The 22,005-nt window shown below is 38.5% G+C and overlaps 2 protein-coding genes across 16 annotated transcripts in view; one reads left to right on the top strand and one right to left on the bottom strand.

Annotated features, from left to right (window-relative positions):
• Nucleotides 1-458: 458 nt before the first annotated feature.
• On the top strand, nt 459-779 carry LOC119853702 (60S ribosomal protein L37-like). Its single transcript, XM_038397096.2, has one exon. It carries the CDS (start codon nt 488-490, stop codon nt 773-775), a length of 288 nt encoding a protein of 95 aa, XP_038253024.1. The 5' UTR covers nt 459-487; the 3' UTR covers nt 776-779.
• A 3,011-nt stretch (nt 780-3,790) lies between these two features.
• EYA4 (EYA transcriptional coactivator and phosphatase 4) overlaps nt 3,791-22,005 on the bottom strand; it is a 231,677-nt gene continuing 213,462 nt past the window's right edge. For 11 of the 15 annotated variants that reach the window (XM_043511003.1, XM_043510995.1, XM_043510996.1 and 8 more), the window contains 6 exons: nt 16,407-16,465; nt 16,142-16,302; nt 13,706-13,820; nt 11,269-11,390; nt 8,280-8,380; nt 3,791-6,624 (listed from right to left, as the gene is read on the bottom strand). In XM_043511003.1, the coding sequence (XP_043366938.1) occupies nt 6,544-6,624; nt 8,280-8,380; nt 11,269-11,390; nt 13,706-13,820; nt 16,142-16,302; nt 16,407-16,465 (639 nt within the window). In that variant the 3' untranslated portion in view covers nt 3,791-6,543. Of the gene's footprint in view, nt 6,625-8,279; nt 8,381-8,419; nt 8,521-11,268; nt 11,391-13,705; nt 13,821-16,141; nt 16,303-16,406; nt 16,466-22,005 lie in introns of all 15 variants that reach the window. The other 4 variants (XM_043511000.1, XM_043510994.1, XM_043510998.1 and 1 more) reach the window with 1 other exon arrangement.

The following is a 22,005-nucleotide window of genomic DNA, read 5'->3' as shown; positions in this document are numbered from 1 at the left end:
ACTAATTGTAGTCTGTAACCTATTATTTAAATCTGCTTCTGTACCAAATGACCGCAGGATAGCTAATGTGATGCCAGTTTTTAAAAAGGGCGCCAGAGGCAATTATAGGCTGGTACCGGGAAAACTGGTTGAAACTATAGCAAAGAATAAAATTGTCAGACACACAGATGAACATAATTTGTTGTGGAAGAGTCAACATGGTTTTTGTAAAGGGAAATCATGTCTCACCAATCTACTAGAATTCTTTGAGGGGGGTCCAGTGGATATAGTGTATTTAGTTTTCAGAAAGCCTTTGACTAAAGGCTCTTAAGCAAAGTAAACTGTCATGGGATAAGAGGGAAGGTCCTTTCATCAATTGGAAACTGGTTAAAGGATAGGAAACAAAAGGGTAGAGATAAATGGTCAGTTTTCAGAATGGAGAGACGTAAATAGTGGTGTCCCCCAAGCATCTGTACTGGGGCTCTTTGGTGCTGGCGGCCGGAGGAAGATGACTAAGGGAACATCATCATTCGGTAAGCGCCGCAATAAGACCCACACTTTGTGCCGTCGCTGCGGATCCAACGCATATCATCTCCAGAAATCCACCTGTGGGAAATGTGGGTATCCTACTAAGCGCAAGAGAAAGTATAACTGGAGTGCCAAGGCTAAAAGACGCAACACCACTGGCACTGGTCGTATGAGGCACCTGAAAAATGTCTACCGTCTATTCAGGAATGGATTCCGTGAAGGAACAACACCTAAGCCCAAGAGAGCTGCCATTGCAGCATCATCTTAAGGACTCATCTGTTTGTTAAAATAAATGGTCTAATCCAGAAAAAAAAAGCATCTGTACTGGGACTAGTCCTAGGCAACGTATTCATAAAGGCTCTGGAAAAAGGGGTAAACAGTGAGGTGGCAAAATTTTCAGATGATACAAAACTACTCAAGATAGTTAAGTCCCAGGCAGACTGTGAAAAGCTACAAAAGGATCTCTCAAAATTGGGTGACTGCGCAACAAAATGGCAGATGAAATTCAATGTTGATAAATGCAAAGTAATGCACACTGGAAAACATAATCCCAACTGCACATATAAAATGATGGGGTCTAAATGAGCTGTTACCATTCAAGAAAGAGATCCTGGTGTCATCGTGGATAGTTCTCTGAAACATCCACTCGGAATGTTGGGAATCATGAAGAAAGGAATAGATAAGATGACAGAAAATATCATATTGCCTCTATACAAGTCCATGGTATGCCCACATCTTGAATACAGCATGCAGATGTGGTCGTCCCATTTCAAAAAACATATAGTGGAATAGGAAAAAGTTCAGAAAAGGGCAAAATGATGAGGGGTATGGAATGGCTGTCATATGAGGAGAGATTAATAAGACTGGGACGTTTCAGCTTGGAAAAGAGATGACTGGGGGGGGATATAATAGAGGTCTATAAAATCATGACTGGTGTGGAGAAAGTGAATAAGGCAGTGTTAATCCTCATAACACAACAACTAGGGGTCATCAAATGAAATTAATAGGCAGCAGGTTTAAAACAAATAAAAGGAAGTATTTCTTCACACAATGCACAGTCAACCTATGGAACTCCTTGGCAGAGGATGTTGTGAAGGCCAAGACTATAACAGGATTCAAAAAAGAACTAGAAAAATTCATGGAGGACAGGTCCATCAATGGTTGTTAGCCAGGATGGGCAGGGATGGTGTCCCTAGCTTCCGTTTGCTAGAAGCTGGGAATGGGCAAAAGGGGATGGATCACTTGATGATTACCTGTTCTGTTCATTCCTTGTGGGGCACCTGGCATTGGCCACTGTTGGAATACAGAATACTGGGCTAGATGGACCTTTGGTCTGACCCAGTAAGGCCATTCTTATGTTCTTAATCTCCATTAATGACTAGTGAATAAGAACAGGTTGGCTCCGTGGGGTTTTCTGAAATGGTACTAATGTGGTTTTGTCTGATTTATGCTAAGCCATATCCGAGCTCTCAGGGACTAGTTTCTGAAGACTGTCAGTAGTGGTTCAATTTACTAGTGTAGATTAGGTTTATGTTAGTTTACTATTCATCCTACCCACTCACGTTGTGAATTACATCCCTAGGTCTCCAACAAGAAACTAAAAGTATGAAGCATATGAAAATATAAAGGATGTGAACTTTTTAGAAGGCCTTTGCTTGGTGACGTGTGCTTTGTGCATAGGCTGGAGCTCTTTGTAACAACCATTGATAAATCTACTCATCTACGTGTGTTTCACTAGTTTAAAAATCATGGACAGTAAGTGCTGTGGCAGAGTGATGCTTATATATTCTGTAGAGGTCTAGTGACATTTACCCCCCATTGACCTCTGCAGGAGAAGGTGAATATTCTCTTCCCCCACATCCTTAGTCCAGCACAAGCTAATACAACCATTTTTAGTCTTTTGATTAGCATTCTTTCAGGGTTTCTTATAGGATATGAGGATATGCACCTTTGTTTTGAATTAATTGGGATCAACAAGACTTATGAAAATTTGCACCTTCTGTTAATTATTTCCCCCTCCTTACTGTTGTTTACCTAGGGCCAGGTCTTCAACTGGTATAGCTCCACTAACAACTGACTTCAATAAAAGCAGATTTTTATGGGCTGAGGATCTGGCCCTTGACAATTCTAGACACTAAAGAGAAGACTGGTTTATAAGGAGACTTAGGTCTCCCCCCCTTTAAAAATGTAAGCATGTTCATGACTTTGATGTCAATGGGACTGGTTCACCTGCATAAAGTTATGCATATGCTTAATTCTTTGCAGGATTGGGGCCTTATGGCATGGTCAATCCTCAAATTATATCCCTGAACCCACTTCCTATTAAAAAACATCTGTCATTGCTGTTCTCTTGCTTCATGCAGGAGCCTGAGTGAGCAGGTAAGTACTAATGACAATCTATAAATCAAATGATGGGAAACTGCTACAGAGTGACTCCTTCCTCAAGCTCAGGATCACTACTTCTGAGCTACAGGGTGTCACAAAGCAATAACAACAAAGATACTGCCGTAATGGGAACTCGCATGAGGAGGGCTGACCTGTCGACCAGATTACCTATAGTTCAAACGGTCTCCGGTGTAAAACAACCTAAGTTTTGATGCATTTGCATGTAGAAAAGACACCAGCATAAAAATGTTACAGGTAATAACTAAATGAATCAGGAATTCATATTAAGAAAACGGCTAAGACATAGTGACTGAGATCCTGCCCTTAGAAGAGACTACTGTGCAATGAGGTTTCAAACACAAAACTAGAAATCTTGCAGGGCAGTATAGTGCAGAAAATGACAACAGTTCCAAATGTATTTATTGAGAAATAGTAAAGATGTACATATATTTTACAAGCTTTTAATGTTAATTTACATTTTCTTAAATTATGTAGGCCCAAATAAACTAGAACTTGCTAATACATGACAGAGACACTTGGCTTCAATTAAATTTCCAAAATGCTGCTATTGCTGGGAGTCGTAATGCAATTTTGGCTCATGTCACTAAAAAGCTCCTCTTTGGAAATACTAAATACCATATTCATTTAAAGCATGTGCTTGGTATAAGGTAGAGCTGGCTCCTGAACTAAAACCCTGGAGCTGGATCCAAATTCACCGCTAAAACGTAGTCTTCCTGGCAAGACTACATTCAAATTTGGGATTTGGATTTCAACTCTCTCTCCCTCCCCCCACCCTCTCTCCCCCGCAATGTTCAGGTGTGTTTGGATACAGGATTTTGATGTGGGAAAATCTCCTGTGTCAGTGCTTAGACTGGAACATGCTTTTGCGTCTGTTTTCGGCGCATATATTATACTGGATACTCATAAAATCCAATTCTGGGAGTCAGCCACCACCTATATCTTTGTGCACAATCAACAACTGTTTCTAAGACAGCTTTGCTTCTAATTTCACTTTACTTCTTCATATTTAACTGTACTAGCTTACCCTTTATTGTATTTAAGATATTGTTTACTCTGTGATTGAAATTGCACTGTGTTTATATCTTGCAAGTGCAGTATTAAAAGTGCCTAATGTTCAAGTACTGAACACACTTTAGATTGCTACAGTAACTGCAAAAGGCAAAACAGTCTATATTTTAATTGCAGACAGTATTTGCAAATATAACATTTGTATTCATTTTGGGGGTGGGGTTGAAGGGAGGCAGTTGTTATTGTATTAGATACATTGAATTAAAATGCACTCAAAGCTTACTTTAGGTCCAACCATACCTATTTGGAACTGTCCAATTTGAGTAAAATACCTGCCTTGGTTATTCATGCCTGTAGTTCTCATGCAGGCAGCCTTATCAAAGTAAGTATATGCTATGAGACTGTATTTAAAGATACCACGTGTTACTTTTTCCTTAAGTAAAGTATATCTGCATCTGGATTTCTGGAAAGAGCTTTGGTATATTTGTATGTGTGAAGTGTAAAGGATTTAGGGCTAAACCCTTAAGTGGAGAGGTGCTGTAAGATTTTTGTGAATTATGTATTATTTATGGTATGAAGCTAATGCATAGAGGTCCCAATATTATCATGGCTTCATTGTGCTAGATGCTGTACAAAAACATATCAAAATTTTATTCTCTGAGCCATACCCTCCCATAGGTTCACATGCATAACTCCCATGAAGTTGTGATTTTTTTTTTTAAATAAATGGCAGGCTCTGGACTACATATTACTAGAGCTGCCACGTTCCTTTTAAAAACAAATGTTAAAATCATTTTGAAGACTGTTTTTCAGTATATTTAAAAGCTCTTCACTTAAACTTCCACTGTAATAAAAAATGAAAACTTTAAAATTTTAACCTTTTTACATCAGTTTATTTTTAGGCCAAATTTGGTAAGGTACCATACTGTAAGAATAAACTACTTGTAAATAATTCACAGCCATAGGACTTTTTTCAAGGGAGGGGAAAAAGGAATTCCCCCTCCTCCCCCCCAAATTTCTCCTGTAAGTGGAGGCATATAATAATTTAATATGTGGCAAGACCAGTGTGATGACTGCACATTTTAAACGGGTGGCAATAGCATACCAGTCTGTTGTCTGAATGACTTGTGTACAAAATTCCAATGGAGGCAAAGGAATTCCTTTTTACTTAGTGAGTTATAAAGGAGTTTTGCCATTCACTTCAGTGGGGCCAGGATTTCACCCAAACACCTGACTTTGACATGGTCAATGTAGTTTAAATAAGCAACAAGTATTTTCCCTATGAACACCTCCTGAATGGTTTCACAGCAAAGAATGGGAGGACTGCATATCATTGAGTACTGTCCTTACAGAGGTGTCCCTGCATTTCACATCCTATCATGACAAGTTCACTACACAGTTGGAACAAGTGGGCACACATATTAGTATCAAGGAAGAGCAATTTCCATCCTCCACAATAAACTAAAGTCATTAACACTTCCAATTGCTTCATGACACTGAAATCAGATGTGAGGTGGTAGGACTAGTGTGGAATATGATCCTCCAGGCCATTCCTAACCGGGGAAACAGGGAAACGGAAGAGACTTAATTTGGTTTTCTGTAAATGGCAGGTGCGCTCTCTGCAGGTTTTTCCAGTATCCTGTAAGTAACTAATGAATATGGGTCTTAGTTTTCTCATGTGAGAATGAAGAAAGGATGTTCAAGATGTTACGTAATTGCTTTAGCTTTGAAGGTAACTGTCCCCAATATCATTTCAGCCTCCCAAAAGCCTCTTAACTTGCCTTAGTGGAACTATTCAGAAGCCAAATAAAAACCACAAACTTTCCTTTATTTTTTTCCGTACTGAAACAAATGCTTTTGGTACAGCCCTGCTCTTTGATTACTTGAATTTGAAATTTGGTCATGTCAAAAAAAATTTCACAATTTTTTTTGTTTATCTACATAGTTTTTAACCAAAATTACATTGCAACACACAAACACAGTCTTGTCTTTAAGGCACAACACATCATTATGCACATTCTGTTTGCCAAACTTAGAAAAGAGACATTATATAACCCTTCCCCACCCCCTTCCCCAAAAAAGAAAAATTGCATCCACTTCCAAAAATCAGCTGCTAATAAAGTCACAGTAAATTATTTTCATCAATAATTTACACAAATTACAGATCTAGACAGGATTGTCATTATACAGTCTGAGTGCATTCCAATTCAGATTTTCTGGGTTAGGTAGGCTAAAGTCTGGTTCAAACCTCAGTGCTGAGAGTATACCCCATATTGAGGAATGTTGTTGACCACCACCTTGTCGGTCAGAAAATGCACGTTGGTGCTTTGCCATCATGAGTCCTTTGTTCGCTCCCATTAGGGCTGATTTGGTGTGTATCAGCAACCTCCATAGTTTTTATTCGTTAAAAATGTTGCATATATAAGACCATAGAGCTTCCTTATGTAGCGTTAACATTTTAACTCCATTCAGCAATCTGAGTTCTTCATTGTGGAATTTTCATTCCAAATATTTCTTCCCTTCTTAAGACAATTCATATGTGTTAAGCCAGAGGCATCGAATCACACATAAAAATTCAGTGTACTTGAAATAGAAAAAAGGATTGCTGACTATAGAACACAGTTACAAATACTCTAGTTCCAGTGCTTGATGTAGAGCCAAGAGGTCCGAATGACTGGATATCCTCCAGAAAGGCATGTTGTGCTACATTTGTTAGGGGGAAAAAGTGAGGAAAAATGAACACCTTGTCTACAGCAGAAGGTGCACAGCAAATAAATAGTTAAACTTGCAACAATATATTTGTAATGTTATGTTTGCGGCCTGATGTTTGTTAGTAAAATACCGACAAAAATCAGACCAAAATAGATCTGAGCTTAATTCTTATAACTAGGAGGAAATAATCAGATAGTCGGTTTCACTATTCACACTGGAAATAGCCCAAAACTCACTGAATGCAACTCCCTTCATTTGGCCAAGGGACATTACTCATTTGCTACTATGGAATGTATTAGAAAAAGGATGATCACAATTTATTTATTAAAAATGGTTCAATTCCCATTGAAAGGGTTATAGGACAGTCCTTAAGGAAAGACTCATATGTAACGTTTTGCGACAGAGCTAAGTATTTTTTTTGTTTTTGTTTTTTTCCCCCCCAGCAGGGGAAAAACTCTTCTAGAGAGAAACTTTCAAAACACTGGTTTAAATAAAGATGACCAACGCTGCAGGAAGCATCAATGTCTGCTGGTAGATGCAGTATAGTGAATTACAGATCTACCTATGCCAGTTCACTCTTCAAAGGCTGCTGCTGGACACTCTACTAGCTCCCTGGAACTACGCAAGAACCTTTCTTTTGCTCAGTTCAGATCTATTTGTAAACTGCTGTGTTCATCTCTTCCTCTGAAAACCGTATCTATTCATGCAAATACAGCTGCAGTTAGAGAGAAGCATGCCAACTGGAAACTGCCGAAACCAACCACCTGTGTTCAGCACAGACCCATCACCAATACTGCACCTCTATAAGCAACCATTTGGAATGAGCATTTTGATTTTGTTTCCATTACAGTGTAAATGTCAAAACAACACATTGGACCTATCGAAATACTAGAAAGATTTAAGTTTTGCTATCCATAGCGCTAATTCTTGGTGTTTCTGGTTATAACTCCGGGAGGCAAAGAGCACAACATTCAGAGTACAGCACTTCTACATTACTGGGAGTTACAGTGGAATGCGTCTGACTTCTGAAAGATTTCCAACTTCTTCTGTTTTCAGATATTGACGATTTAATTGCTTATACGTCATACTTAACACATTTCTACTTTGAGAAAACTGTGCAGAAAATCAACTTTTTTTTACTTTGAAGAAACTATTTGTACATGTGTGTCCTCCTTTTGCAGAAGTATTTCTTGAAACAAACTAGGTTTTAAAATCAAGCATGTTTCCCAATGTATAGTCTAATGATGTTTTTTTTCCCTTCATGATAGTAGAACTTGGGCACAATATTTTTGCTGGTTTTCTGCCTTCTCTCCAATAGCTCTGACTAATTTCCATGTGTTGTTTTAACCCAAACCCCTCTTGCTTTATTACTTCAGTTTATATCTTGTTAGGTTTCATTTGCTTTGTTCTCCCCATTAACATTCATTTAATTTTGTGGGGTACATTTCTTACCCAGATTGTCATAAAGCAAATGCTAGAATCCAAATGGTTTATTTTAATGTAAGTGTAGGCCTTATCATGCTCTTGGTGCCTCTGAATATTTAACTTATTTGCCAATCTGCCATTATACAACACTAGCGGAAATGAAACAGATACTAATGCAAGCCTTTCTATACATCACACCAACATTTCATGAGACAGGTTACCTTTTTTGCTGCCTGTTCTTCTTCTACACCATCCCCAATTACAACATATACTACTTTTCTGCCAAACCTTTGCATTATTCGTTCAAAGCAACTTTCTTTTCCTGGAAGATAAATGAGATAAGAGTTCAGAGTGAAGTTACCTGGTTAGCTGCATGCTCCTCATCTCGTCCATCTCCAATCACAACATAAGTTATGTTAGTGCCAAATCTGGACACTATACGCTCAAAACAGCTTTCTTTGCCTGAAAAACAACGCACTACTTATTCAAGCCATCATGTGAGTTATCCTGAAGCTTTACAAAGAGTTAAGTGAATCCTATGAAAAAGTGTGTATTTTTTTCATAACTCCCAGCTTTTGGCTTGTTTCACAGATACAACCAGAAAAAAACCAGTTGAATTCCTTTGGTCAGACTAAGCAGACTTATCTGATATTAGGTACAGATTTTGACCGTAACAGGAGGATGGTATTGCCACCATTGTAAAAACATAAAATTGAATTTCAATACTTGCAGATTAACTTTTCCCCCCAAGGACAGTAGCAGTTTCATTTAAAATGTATTTACTGAAAGGCGAAGAGCTGTCATTATGGGATGATGGGCACTCAAAGCTAGGGGGAAGAATGAAATGAGGCAGAAAGTTGCTGAGACGATGCCCCTGAAACACGTGTCATTTTGCAAGACTGTGGATTAGGTGGGCTCAGCCAATGACAAGAAAGGAGGCTTTTGATTAGGAAAACACTGTGTTTTGGAACTGCTCAATGAGGACCAGATTGTAGTGAGTTTAAGGGCCAGCTCCAATTACAGATGCTATGCTCCGAGGGCAGGGACCACTCCTTTTGTACAACTCCAGCAGCCTAACCCACCTGAAAGGATGTGGGGAGAGGGAAGAGGTGTAGTACTGGGCACAATTCCGCTGAATGTCAGGCAAGAGTTCTACTTTCCTGCGGCAGATGGTGCTACTCTGAATATCACTCCTTGCTGTAGTCTGAGTGCAATTTGCACACTGGTTAAAATGTACAAGTTGCCATAACTGAGATCCCATTAAATTGGCGGTTTAATGTAACTTAGGCTATTTGCTATACTTAATTCTTTGAGAAAGTTTTAAATGATTTCTTGCATCTCCTCATTATGGAATGATGTAGCTAATTAAGTTATCAAAATATCAGTTTTTCTTTGTGCTGCTGAAAGGCACATTTAAAAAATATTTAAATTTATATTTAAAAACAAATATATTCATGATACTTTGCCAATGAAATCTGATTGAATTTAACAATCAATCTTCATATCTTTTAGTTAAAATTTAGAATGGATGAATGGTCAGATATGAACTCTTCCAAATTATTAGCTATTTGGAAATCACCATTCTGGTGACCTTTAATGTTCAGATGCAAGTTCTTCTGAAACCATCAGGAGTCAAAAGTGAGGCCATATCATATTCGACAGGAAATTCTCCCTAGATTTTCAATAGAAACTTGGGTTGTCCTGTGACCTAAAAGTCACAATCATTTAAGAATTTTTAATACAACCTTTCATCAGTTGGAAACCTTCACTCTTTCCTTATATTTTATAATCACTCTGCATGCACTACAATTTGCATTTTCAAAGGAGTCTCAGATGTATCTTTGAAAATCCAAGCCTAATTTTTATTTTGTAGATTGCTATTTTCAAGAGTATAATTTGTCACTGTATAGTACAAGAAGTTAATTATAAGTTACTTAACAGACTTGAAGGGTATTGGATGCCTGAAACTGCGGTGTATGAAATGAAGATCTTAGTTTATAATAGAAATTAGCTGGGCCTCTCTTATAATGCTGATGAGGTAGCTGAATTTATAAAAATGCTGTTTCATAAAAAGCACTGGAATTACATAATGTATGTCTAACATATAAAAGATGAAATTCAATAGGGAGAATGTAAGAGGGAAGACCCTCCTGGAGTGCCCTCTTGTGGCAGGCCATGGCATGATAGGCATGCCTGCCTCAGTTTTCCATTCCAAAGTCCCCAGTAACTCCTCTTCAGTTTCTCTTGCTATAATAAATATCCTGCTTGGGGTTGATTTATTATAAAACCTTGTGCAAATGGTCCAAAACTGAAGTCCCAAACACATAGTCCATTTCTCACCCAAGTGTAAGCATTCATGAAAACTAAAGACAACTTGTTGTATGATGAAACACATAACATACTGGCTTCTTCAACCTTGCCTGGACTTTTAGTCATCCCCTGTCCTTGTACCAGGACAGCCACCACAGCCCTCTCAATTGAAGTATAATCCTGCTCTTCCCAATAGGAACCCCCAGTGCAGCCTCTCAGTTCCCATGCAGCCAGCACTAGAGATGTCAGTAGGTAAGCCCCTCCATTACTCCTCTGTCTTCAGCTCTGCCTGTATCCAGCAGGCTCCTCCTACTCTCTGACCTAAGCCTTCTTGCTTGAGGAAGTCCGCCAACAAACCCCTCTAGGTGCTTTTCTTGCCTTCAGCTTTCCCCCCAGGAAACACCTTCTGCTTTTTTTCTAGGAACCTCCCACTGTCCCATAGTCCTTGGTAGCTCTCACCTGTCCCTGATTCCCACACAGGCCGCTCTGATTCACCTCTCTCTCTCTCTCTGGCTTCCTTTTCTGCTCTATACCCAGGTGCCCTCTTAATTAGCCAAATTGGAGCATACTGATCAGGTGCACTTACCCTGCTCTCTCTAAAAGGACCAGTGTCACCCTGTGACAGAGTTATATATTTAGATCGTACATATTCTATATATAAATGTGACAAGTACTGGGATTAGAAGTACTCATAGCAAACATAGATGTTTAAATTTCTTAACAGTATTTAAACAGTCAATAAATCTTAAAAACTGAAGCAACGCACACTTTATTTTCTACCTAAACATTCATACTATCAGAAAAGTGGCTTTGAATCCATCCATAACTAATAAAAAGAAAAAATATTTTCATATGATAAAGCAAATGCAGTCTTTGGGGACTAAAGAGTAATTTTCTTACCTATTTTGGTTGCACTGTAAATATTTTCAATAGGAAAAGCACCTCCTAAACTATACAATAGGACCTTTGCAAGTGCTGGGATGAGTTGGGTGGTTGTTACCAAAACGTTTACACAGTTACTCCTAAAGGGAGAGAAATAATTGTTGAATCTGCATAATGGTACATCATTCAAAAAAATTATACAGTTCCTATTTTGCTAAATAAAACTGGCTGCCGAGGATGGCATTCAGGGTTTCCTGACATTAACAGTCAATCCAAATGCATTACGATCACTTAACCAGCGTTGAAAACAGTTTTATTAAAAAAATCTTATCCTTTGTCTGAAGGTTTTTCTGTTTCAGGCAAGTGCGTAGGTCTGCAGTGCTGTGAAAACTGGCTCCCTTTAAGATGTGTCAAAATAAGTGCTCAAAAATTGAGACACCCCAAATCACTACTCACTTTCAAAAATGTTGCTAAAACAGCACTCTCAAATTGGCAGTGACTGGTGACTAAGGAACAATCAGATGCAAAAGAGATTGGAGGGGGAAAAATGACTTATAATTTCTGCCTTAAAGGGAAGGACAGGGACAATAGAGAAATACATATTTTCTCACCCAAGAATTGTAAATTAATGGTGGCCTCAAAACTGAACATCACCATCTTAATATTTCAAGCGTGGAAAGAGCAATCTTTACAAGGGGAAGGGAGAGAAAAACCTAATCAGTGATGAAACTGGAAATTTCAGCTACTTCAGTCTGGCTTTGAGGAGTTCAGATGGCAGCAACTGTACAACCAGAAATGGAATTTAACACTAGTACAAGGTCAGATAAGGAAGGGCTTGAACACTAATGTAGCCTACTGGTGTTAACATGGACCAGGAACTTGTGGGTTCTAATTCTGGCTCTTCTACAGACTTAACGTGGGACCTCTGGCAAGTGATGTAATCTCATTATGTCTCAGCTTCCTGCTCAGTAAAATGGAGCTAATACCCATCTACCTCAGATATATTGTGAGGATTGATAAATGTACAGTACTCACGAAATACTTGACAATTATTTAAACATCTCTGACTGGTCTTTACGTAAATGGTAACAAATTTCCAGCAAGCCATTATTGCTTAAATGACAATGCCATTTTTGAATACTGTGTGGATGATAGTTTTAGAAATAAGTAGTATGGTGTCAAACACACATGCACAAATTATTTGTACTTCTATTTTTTTCTTTCATTAGATACTGCTAAAAACAGTTTTCCAGTTTAGCTGCTGTTTATTAAAAACATGTAGATGTTTAAAATAGTTGTTCATTTTGTTCTTTTTCCTTAACACCAATTCATCTCTCAACCATGTTACTCTTGAAATGGAAGACAATGTGGCTCCATGTTGTTCATTTCCATGGTTTTGCACTTGCAGTACTGATTAGCTCAGAGGGAATGGGTACTGCTCTGTGAATATCATTGTTGGAGAACCAGCAATGAAGGTTATTTTTATTTCTTAGGGGTAGGAATGCTGGGTTTTAATTACTTTGGTTAAACAGACAGTTGCTCTAAAAAAAACTTGCATATCCACTCAGGGCATGTTTATATTTCAATGTAAGCCCAGGGTTAATAGCACATGAGTTCGCAGATCCTGGATTTGTTAACCTAGGGCTTGAGCATCTACAATAATTTGGAACCCCAGATTAGGAATTGTTGAACCTTCAGTCCCAATCTGGGGCTCCAGTGTCTACAACACACTGTGCAGTCTGAGTACAACCACGCATATCCCAGACTTCCTAGAGCCATCCCAAAATGTGGTTGCCTTAGCCTTTTGTTCATTGTGTAGTGTGTGAAAACTTGACTGTCCTCCAAACTTGACTGTCTACAGAACAAAGAAAGTCAACCTGTGGGACACTATGGGTGGACTCCCAAAGCATAAATCCAAGGGCTGTGTCTACACTGCAAGCAATATGGCTTGAACCCTCGCTCCTGGCTTGGTCCTTCTACCCCTATGGTGCCCTAAGACCTTGGGTCAGAGCAATTTGTGTGTTGGTGGAAGGCGGGTTAGGCATGAGCCCAAGTTTGAACTCTGGTCTCACACTGCAGTGTAGACGTACCCCCAGAGTGATAATTATCTCTGCAGGAATGGACAGAGACCTTTGAGTTCTGGGCTTTTGTGCTCTAATGTTGTGCAGTGCTCGGATACCACTACAAGCAGACACTATGCAGAAACACAAGATAGAGAGATTTTTAATTTAGAGGACATAATTTAAAGGTGAAGTCCATTTTAGGCTCACATTAACTGTAAGTGTCCCTTTAATGTACATCTAAAGAACTGAAATCTGTTAACTTAAGAGTTTCACCCCTCCACTTCACAGATTTACTATAGGGTTACTTATGAAGGCTATTCTGCTGTGGCACTTGTATTTTTAATATAAAATAAATTAATATTAATGTTCTTACAATATACACAAGTACATACCTAGTGCTAATAATTGATAATGATTTAAGTGCATTTGTCAACCAGGAGTCGGTCAGAGCTTCAATCTCTGCTCTTAACTGCAGCCACGCATCTCTTTTAGCAGGGCCAAGGAGACCTTATATATAAATGAGTAAGGAAAAACAAACAAATTAAACTGTGCTTTAGCTGGAACATGCAGATTTTGCAGTAATTTAACCTATTTTGAATTCTACTTTTAAGGCTTGATAAAATTCATCCACTGAAGTCAATGGATAGACTCCCACTGACTTCAGTGATGACTGGATTGGGGTTTTACTTCTCCACACTGTAATGGGGATGTTTAAGATTCTAGGACTTAAATAATTTTGTTTGAAAGACACCTGAGCTCTCATTAATAACCAGCTTAGATACCCAGTTGTGTGTGTGTGTGAGTTTCTTCCCTACAGTACATTTTCTAGTACTTTCCCCAAAGCAATTAGACTATCACCACTTCTGTTGCAAGATTATCCACAGCCTAATACCATACATCCTACCAAAATGCAACCCCAATTATCTATCTCATTACTTCTAGTTATGGACCCTAAACAATTTCTATCCAACCTTGGTATGTGAAGCTGTTGCAGCCTTGAAGTATTTGTAGACTATGTCATCCTTCCTTTAATCATGTCTCATATAAACTATAAAAGCCTCCCTCCAACCTCTTTGTAGTCCCTTTAGATGTGAAGGGCAGAACACTCCTGACCATAACTTAGCCCAGTCAGGTTTTCTGTTTCTCTGTCAACAAGACCACAATGCGAGGAAAAAATAATGTTACAAAAGTTGGAGGCAGCAGGATGCATGTGTGAATTGGCCACAAAGGGTGGAATACATTAGATAATCAAAGCATAAACAATGTTTGTGGGGGGAAAAGAAAAATACATACAGAATACACTAGGTAGATGGACTCCACCCTTATACTAATACCTGCTATTACAACCATCCTGTTTACTTTAGGTTCTTGCACAGTGGCTCAGTAACCCATTTTTGAAAATGGAATACAGCACCTTTAGAATTCTCGACACAGTAGGAAGCTTTTGTATGAATGTCCAGTAAATCTGTAGGTCAGTTTGTTCCTGTATTTTTAATGTATAAAATTCCATTTCATAATAGTAATATGACACTCTGGACAGGATAATTTCTTGGGATATCATTAATTTCTCAGGTATTTTAAGCCACTTGGTCTCAAGACATGCAACAATCACCACCTACAATGCTCTTACTGCTTAATTTTTCTGTAAGTAAATACTCTTCAATAATAAAAATGCGAAGATATACATCAGTCTAATTCTCAGTGAAATGTTTACTATGGTGCCTAAAACTCATTGTCCAAATCATCCTAATTCATTATTCCCATTTCTGACAGTGGGACTTGGTTCTAAACAGTGCCAAACCTACATATTTTTGTTCACAGGTGAGTTTTGAGTTTAGGCTCCTCTCTAAATGAGCCTCAAATGAAGTCAGTCTTGTTACAATAGTTGAGAGCTTCATTGGGACCCTCAGCATCACACAGGCCTGGGGTCTCCCACTCAATCGTGTCTGGAACAGGGGAATGGAGAGAAGACCATGTCTTCTTGGGGTGGATGATTGATCTATATCCCTCAGGGCTCTTCAGATTGGGGCTGGCTGGCCCTCTAAATCTTACAGGAGGAATCCTCTGTGTTCATTCAGCCTTCTTTTGCAGCAGTAGAACTCAAAGACTCTTTCAATACTGCTTCTATTACTGGCACTTGGATGCCCAAGAGTGTGAAGCCATCATCTTGTGAGAGATCAGACGCTGACTGTTAACTTGCAGGTCGGGGAGTCTGCTACAGAGTTTATGAAAGGGCACAGCAGCAGGACTAGAAGAGCTTTTCTGGCTTCAAAGCTGCAGCATGCAGTGGACTGACCTAGCTGGCTGCCAGTGGACTTCTTCAATGGGATATGGAAGAGAGTGTGGCTACCACCCAGCCCACCAAAAGAGCAGGATGGGGGAATAGGCCAGTCAGACTCAGCATGAAGGCACCAGCGGGGAGGAAGCAGAAGGACACCTGGCCTCTCTCCTAAAAATATTGTAGGTGGTTGGAACAGCCAGTAAGTCAGTGGGAACTGTGACTGAAGGATGACATTCTGGCCCCACTGAACTCAACTGGAATTTTGCCATTGACATCAATTGGGCCAGAATTTCACTCTAAGTATGCTGCTACCACAATTCTCCAGGGTCTCCCTCTTCGTCCCTTAGAAGCAAAATTCTAGCAGTCACTCTTAATGGCAGGGTATCTTGCACAACTCTGGACTGGTCATTTATATTACATTTTAATAGCACTAATTCCACTGTGGAGTTTCCAAGGATATAGTAAGGTAGCATTACTTAATTACCATAACCATACAGTAATGTCTTCAACTGTAACTTCATAATATTTCAACTTGTCCTAACCTTACCTCCTATGTTGTTCTTGTAAGTATTATACAATTCTTTTACTCTTCTGTAACGGAAAGCCAGCTTCCTCATCCAGTCAACCCCTCCTCTTACACCTGTTGGCAGACAAAGGTTTGCACTACTTGCAGCTGCATGGAAGCCATCAGTTGCAAAACTGTAGGTACTGCAAACACCCAAAATATATTAAAAATAAATACAATTTATTCCTGTAAAATTAACTTTTTTAATCTTGCAAAAAATAAAATTTTGAAAGAGAGTATATCTTACCTTAGGTCTTGCCCATTGTCATCAGAAGAAACATCATCTATATGAACTTGATCACATTCCTATTAAAAAATTAAAGTAAAAAGATAACTTGTTTTAAAGGTTCATGTATGTGTTAATACTTCCCAATAAGAAAAGCAGTACTTGTGGCACCTTAGAGACTAACAAATTTATTAGAGCATAAGCTTTCGTGAGCTACAGCTCACTTCATCGGATGCATTATGTCTTTAGTACAGGCATTAATGAAACAACCTCTGTGTAGCATTGATTGTGCCAGAAGATGGCAGTGTCTACACACTCAATCATGATAAACTTTTCTTTCAAAACAAAAGAAATTTCAACTCCTCAGACACTATTCAAATTAAGAGTTAAAATGGAGTCGCCAAAGAAAGTTATAAGGTACTTCAATGTGATTTTAGACAGAATTTCTTTTAAAAAACCCTGTCCTAGTCTCTCTCCAATGCGTTGGTAAGATGTGTGTTAACCCAGCATTTCAAAAATCAGTTCAGACCATTGTTCTCCATTCTATATAAAAGCTAGTAATGGACAAATGTCAAAGATCTATCATTTCTGTTAAGCCTCCAAAAGTCTGGATGCTTATCCAAGTCTTATCTGAACTTACCCAAACCTCTTTGGTTTGGAAACCTCACAAAATCAAGCTCTTGAGGGCTCCACTACTTCCTGGTTTCAGCTGGGCTGAAAAAAAACCACAGAAACAGCCTGTCCTGTAGTATTTGACTACATCCAGTCCCAGAAAAAAAAAACAGGAAGTATGGAACATAAAGAGAAAATGTATAATTTAAAAAGAACTTTTTCTTTATTCAGGCGCTGGTTTTTTTTATTAAGGTTTTTCCATTGTTTAGAGTTACGGCGAAAAAGAGGTGAATGTGGGATCACAAGAAAATACTCTCAGTGAATGTGTGCACAAGTCCTGCATGGATAGTTACATTTTACACTTACAGAACTGCATACCCTTAAATGACAAACTCTCCCAGTCATCGTCAAACAAAATCACCAGTGAAGATGTGCACATTTTAGAAGTCTCAAAGCTCAGTCTAGTACAACTGCTAAGAAAATTTAAAATCTCAAGAAAGGAGAAATTTCAGAATATATGCATTGAAAATTGAGAATTTAAACCAGGAAGGCAGGACATCTAATTAGAGATGTAATTTTTAGAATTTTCATAAGAATTTTTTGTCCAACACTTTATTGCCTTAATATCATGTTAACATGATTTTTTTCCCATGCAAAGTAAGCCTGTTAAAGTCAGATTCGACTTTAGAACCAATTTGTGGACAAAATTAGTGCAGACAACATAATTTTAATAGTTGTATTTATGATTTATCATTCTGTAATATACCCAAAAGAACTAGCAGCCAAAATCTATTTGTTTGGCTTAACCCCGTCATGTAATTACCATAGAAGTGTAAGAGCTCCTTGGGTTCAAGGACTATTCTCTCCTTGGGAGTAATACAATGCATTTTTTTCTCTCTCTAAATGAGATGGGATTACCGCAGGGTGCAGAATATTATAGAATATAAATATGGACACTGGGAAAAATAGTAGGTTTGCACAAACTGATGCTGGTAAAATAAAAAAACAACCCACTCTAAACAGAACTTTTTTTGGCATTTTAAAAAGTTCAGGTGACCCACAACTTTCAGTTTATTTTTGTGTGGACCTCTGGACTTCCTGGTTCTGACAGGAACTAGCAAAACGCTATTGGAATTCAGAGCCTTAAACAAAGGTTTTTCTATGAAAATGGGGGGAGGGGGAAGGGGGAAAAAAGTGTTTTCTTGCTCTCTTGCCCTCACTATTGTTTGTGCCTATGGAGAAGTGCCAGTGGTGGATATAGCACACAGCTGATCTTGGGCATGCTAGAATCAGACTCCATATTGCATTGGGAAAGATTCTGATATCTTTACTAATGTTAAGCAGTCATCATACTCTAGAGCAACTCCACTGATTTCAGTGGGATTGCTCACAGAGTAACATATTAGTCAAGGGTGTAAAGGTATCTGACTCTGTGAGTTTGTATGTGGTGGGGAAATGAGGGATACACAAAGTATGCACGAATAAAAATGAGTGTGTATAGCTGTTTGAATTTTGTTTAACTGTTCAGCTATTTTATAATGAGTACTGGAGTTAGAGTACATTTTAGTACTAGAAAATAGTTTTGTTTGGAATAGACCCAATAATTGGCACATAACCAACATCTAAAATTCCAGAGACTGACTTAATGAAATTATCAGCAAAATTGAATAAGAGTGGGTGGCAAAGGCTCAGGCTTTTTCTTCTACTTCGAATTTTTGTCTTACAACTTGAAAGGCAGATCCAAATTCATCAATTTATGGGGAGGAAAGAAAGAGGGTTCAAGAGCATGCAGTTTTCGGACTTCCTTGCTGCTGGTCTCTGCAGGAGGGTTTTTCAGTTTCCATAGGATCAAAATACATGTGGTTTTCCAATTCCCCCTCCTCACTGAGTCTATGGCTCACCCTCTTAACCAATTGTTTCAGAGCTATGGGAGCATTGTTACTTGCTTCTTTCTTTGGTGCATTATCGAACACTTACAAAGGAGACCTTAGAGTGGACTCATGTGCTCTTTCTATTCTATTCTTTTTAAAGTCACACTAGACCAAAGTATTTGTAAAATTTGGATAAACTTTCATACCAAAAATGTTCAAGTTCATCATAAAGCCAAGTCCAGAAATTTTGTACAGATTTTAGTCAGTTCCCTCCTATTACCAGTGGAAACAATGAGCATGTTGCACAACATTAGGAGATTGTAACTTGTTTATAGGAAAGATGGGATAGAAATGGGGGGAGGGGGGAAGCTCTCTGTTAATTTGAATTTTAAGGTAAAATACCTTTCATAACAGCTACAGTACTGGCTACACTCAAGTCACAGTGGGTCACTGGCTGTGCAAGTTCAAAACTAAGAAAGATAAAATATATTTTCTATTACTGTGTGTGAATTAGTCCAGGTACAATAACTGAATTTTGTTTGCAGTAATATTTATTTAAATAACACCTCAATGCAGTTAATTACCTATAGGAATTTTTAGAGCTTGAAAATTTTACTGAAAGTGCAGAGCCTACAAATTGTCCATAAAAATTATCCTCTTGGAATGGATAGTAATTTCATTATCCAGTAAAAACAGTGACTCACTGCACTGAAAACAAAAATGCTATTATACTGCAGATATTCAGCACTACACATTTTCAGGATGTACAGAACCACACATTTCATGTACATGCCTCAGTCTCTATTAAAACTGGACTGAACTGCCTGCCAAGTTTTCAGGCTTATTTAAACTGCTACCTGAACTTTTCCCCTCTTTTATATGAAAGAAAAAATAGCATAGGTTGATTTTTTTTTCATTTCAACATGAGAAAGAAATAAATTTACAGATTCTTCATATCCCATTACCCTTCTTACTCTCTAAACCAATATTACGTATGTATATTTCTTTAAACTATATGAATTTGGATTTCCCACAACTTATGATAAAACTACAATAAATAGCAATAGGCTATTTTACTGCTGCACACATACAGGACCTAAGTCCCAATTACTATTATTAATATTTGTAGACACTGATTTTAGTGCATGTATTTATGGTGGTGGGGAAAGCAATAGAACTGAATTACTTTCTACCAAAATTTTTCAGTAATCCTTAGACTTAATATTTGTGTAGGACGATATATAATTGTATTCCTTACCCGTACAACAGTTTTCTAATGAATGTAATTGCCACTAATCCAATCATTACTACTGGGCTGGCCCCACCCTCTAAGCAGTCTAACATGGCTCTGCTGCAAGAATTTTCTAGAGCATGCAGCCACTGTATATAAGGCAAGGCTACCAACTATGGTCCCAAATGATACTTTTCGAGCTACCTAAAATTTATACTTCAAGAATGAAACTGCTGGAGAAAAGTAAAACCCAGCCTCAAATAATAGCAGAAGCTTTACTGACTAGAACATTGGTTACTAGGTTCCAGAGGAATACCTGAATGCATGGGAACTTCTGGAAATTACAAGACAACAAATAGGGAGCAGATTTTGCAGGTAGTAATATCCAATAATCTGGATGTTATTACTAGCAGTTGGCAAGTAGTGGCTGCATCGAACAAGAGGGAAAAGGATAAAAAAGGTTAAGAGAACATCTTGGAGGACCTGGTGACTAAAGGTAGCATCACAAGTAGATGGGCATGTAATCCACACATTGATCACCTCCAGACTGTATTACTATCATGCGCTATATTTAGGGATGAAGATGACAGGAATAAAGCAGCTCCAGCTCAGGCATAACATGGTGGCTCAGCTCTTCATCTGATGAGAAAACTGGTGCTCTGCCCCTCCACTGCCTCCCATTTCACTACCTCTAATGCCAATTGAAGGCCTTGGTCTTGATGTTTAAGATCATCAACAACTCAAGACCCAATTATATCTGAGAACGTCTCCCCATCCGAGACAGATGTACTCTTCTTGGCTAATGCTACCCAGGGCATAAAACCTAGGACACAAAGCATGTTGAGAGTCAGAGATGTTGGACAGCGGAGCTTGTGGAAGGAATGACTAAAGGAGACTGGGCTAAACCAAGAGTGACTGATTTTAGAACATCCTGCATAACCCAATGTATCCAACCACAACTGTACTCAACTCAAGAGGGAAGGGGAAAAGAATAAAACAGAACCCTAGTAGAGCTTTTAGAAAGGAGGAACAGCAGATTGGCCAGTCATTGTGAAGATCTAAATTCCCTAATCAAGGAGCACTATTAAAAATCTTGAGAGCTGAGAGATTCCCTCCACAGGTAAAGGGATTCCCAAGTGGCCATCCCGCAGACTTTTGCATATGTTGTCCAGATCCTTACTAACTCCGAGGCGGACACGGATTTTCCCAAGTTGTGACTTCAGGAAAGGTGGAGAGTCCTGTTGGCCTTCTGATATATTTCAAAACAGAGGTCTTGGAAACTTTTTTTGGCCCTACCTTGTAATACAAACAGTTGGTTTTGCAATAGTGTTGAGGCTAGAAAATACTTAATTGTGTACAGACATTCAAGAAATTTGGCTTAAACTAATCTCATTGGAATGCTAGATTCTTGGACAAAAAGCTTCATCTACATCCCAAAAGAAACTTTGCAATCTATGGGAAAATGTTTTGATTCAGGCCAAACGCCAAAAGGAGTCTGAGAATGACTTATAGGGTAAGGTGTTAAAAGAACCTTATTAGGAAAAATCAGGAGGTAGTATTTCTGCATGGAAATTGCCCCATTTGCTAAATCTATAAACTGACACGATATCTACAAAGAAGACAACTTTCATAGTGAGAATGAAAACAAAGTGAAGCTTCAGCAAATGGCTCAAAGAGAAAAAACAAAGCCATTATAGAATCAAGGTGAAGTTCCACTTTGGAAGAGGGAGCTTACTGGTGCCTTGAACTCAGCACAAGCTTGAAGAAACCTGGACACATGCTAATGAGGAACTTAGGGTTCTTACGACTGCCACTTGAAATCTGAGCATGCCAGGGCAAAGGTTCATTACAAAGAAAACTAAGCAATGCTTTGAAAAATTGATTTAGAATCTATCCCTTGCTGTGG

Source organism: Dermochelys coriacea, chromosome 3, assembly GCF_009764565.3.
Source record: "Dermochelys coriacea isolate rDerCor1 chromosome 3, rDerCor1.pri.v4, whole genome shotgun sequence".
In the NCBI taxonomy this organism is placed as follows: Eukaryota; Metazoa; Chordata; order Testudines; family Dermochelyidae; genus Dermochelys; species Dermochelys coriacea.
The sequence above is the reverse complement of the archived record's forward strand: the minus strand, read 5'-3'. Positions and strand labels throughout refer to the sequence as shown.

Bases quoted from the DNA above. Each gene is read 5' to 3' on its own strand.
- LOC119853702 (XM_038397096.2), top strand. From the start codon at position 488: ATGACTAAGGGAACATCATCATTCGGTAAGCGCCGCAATAAGACCCAC.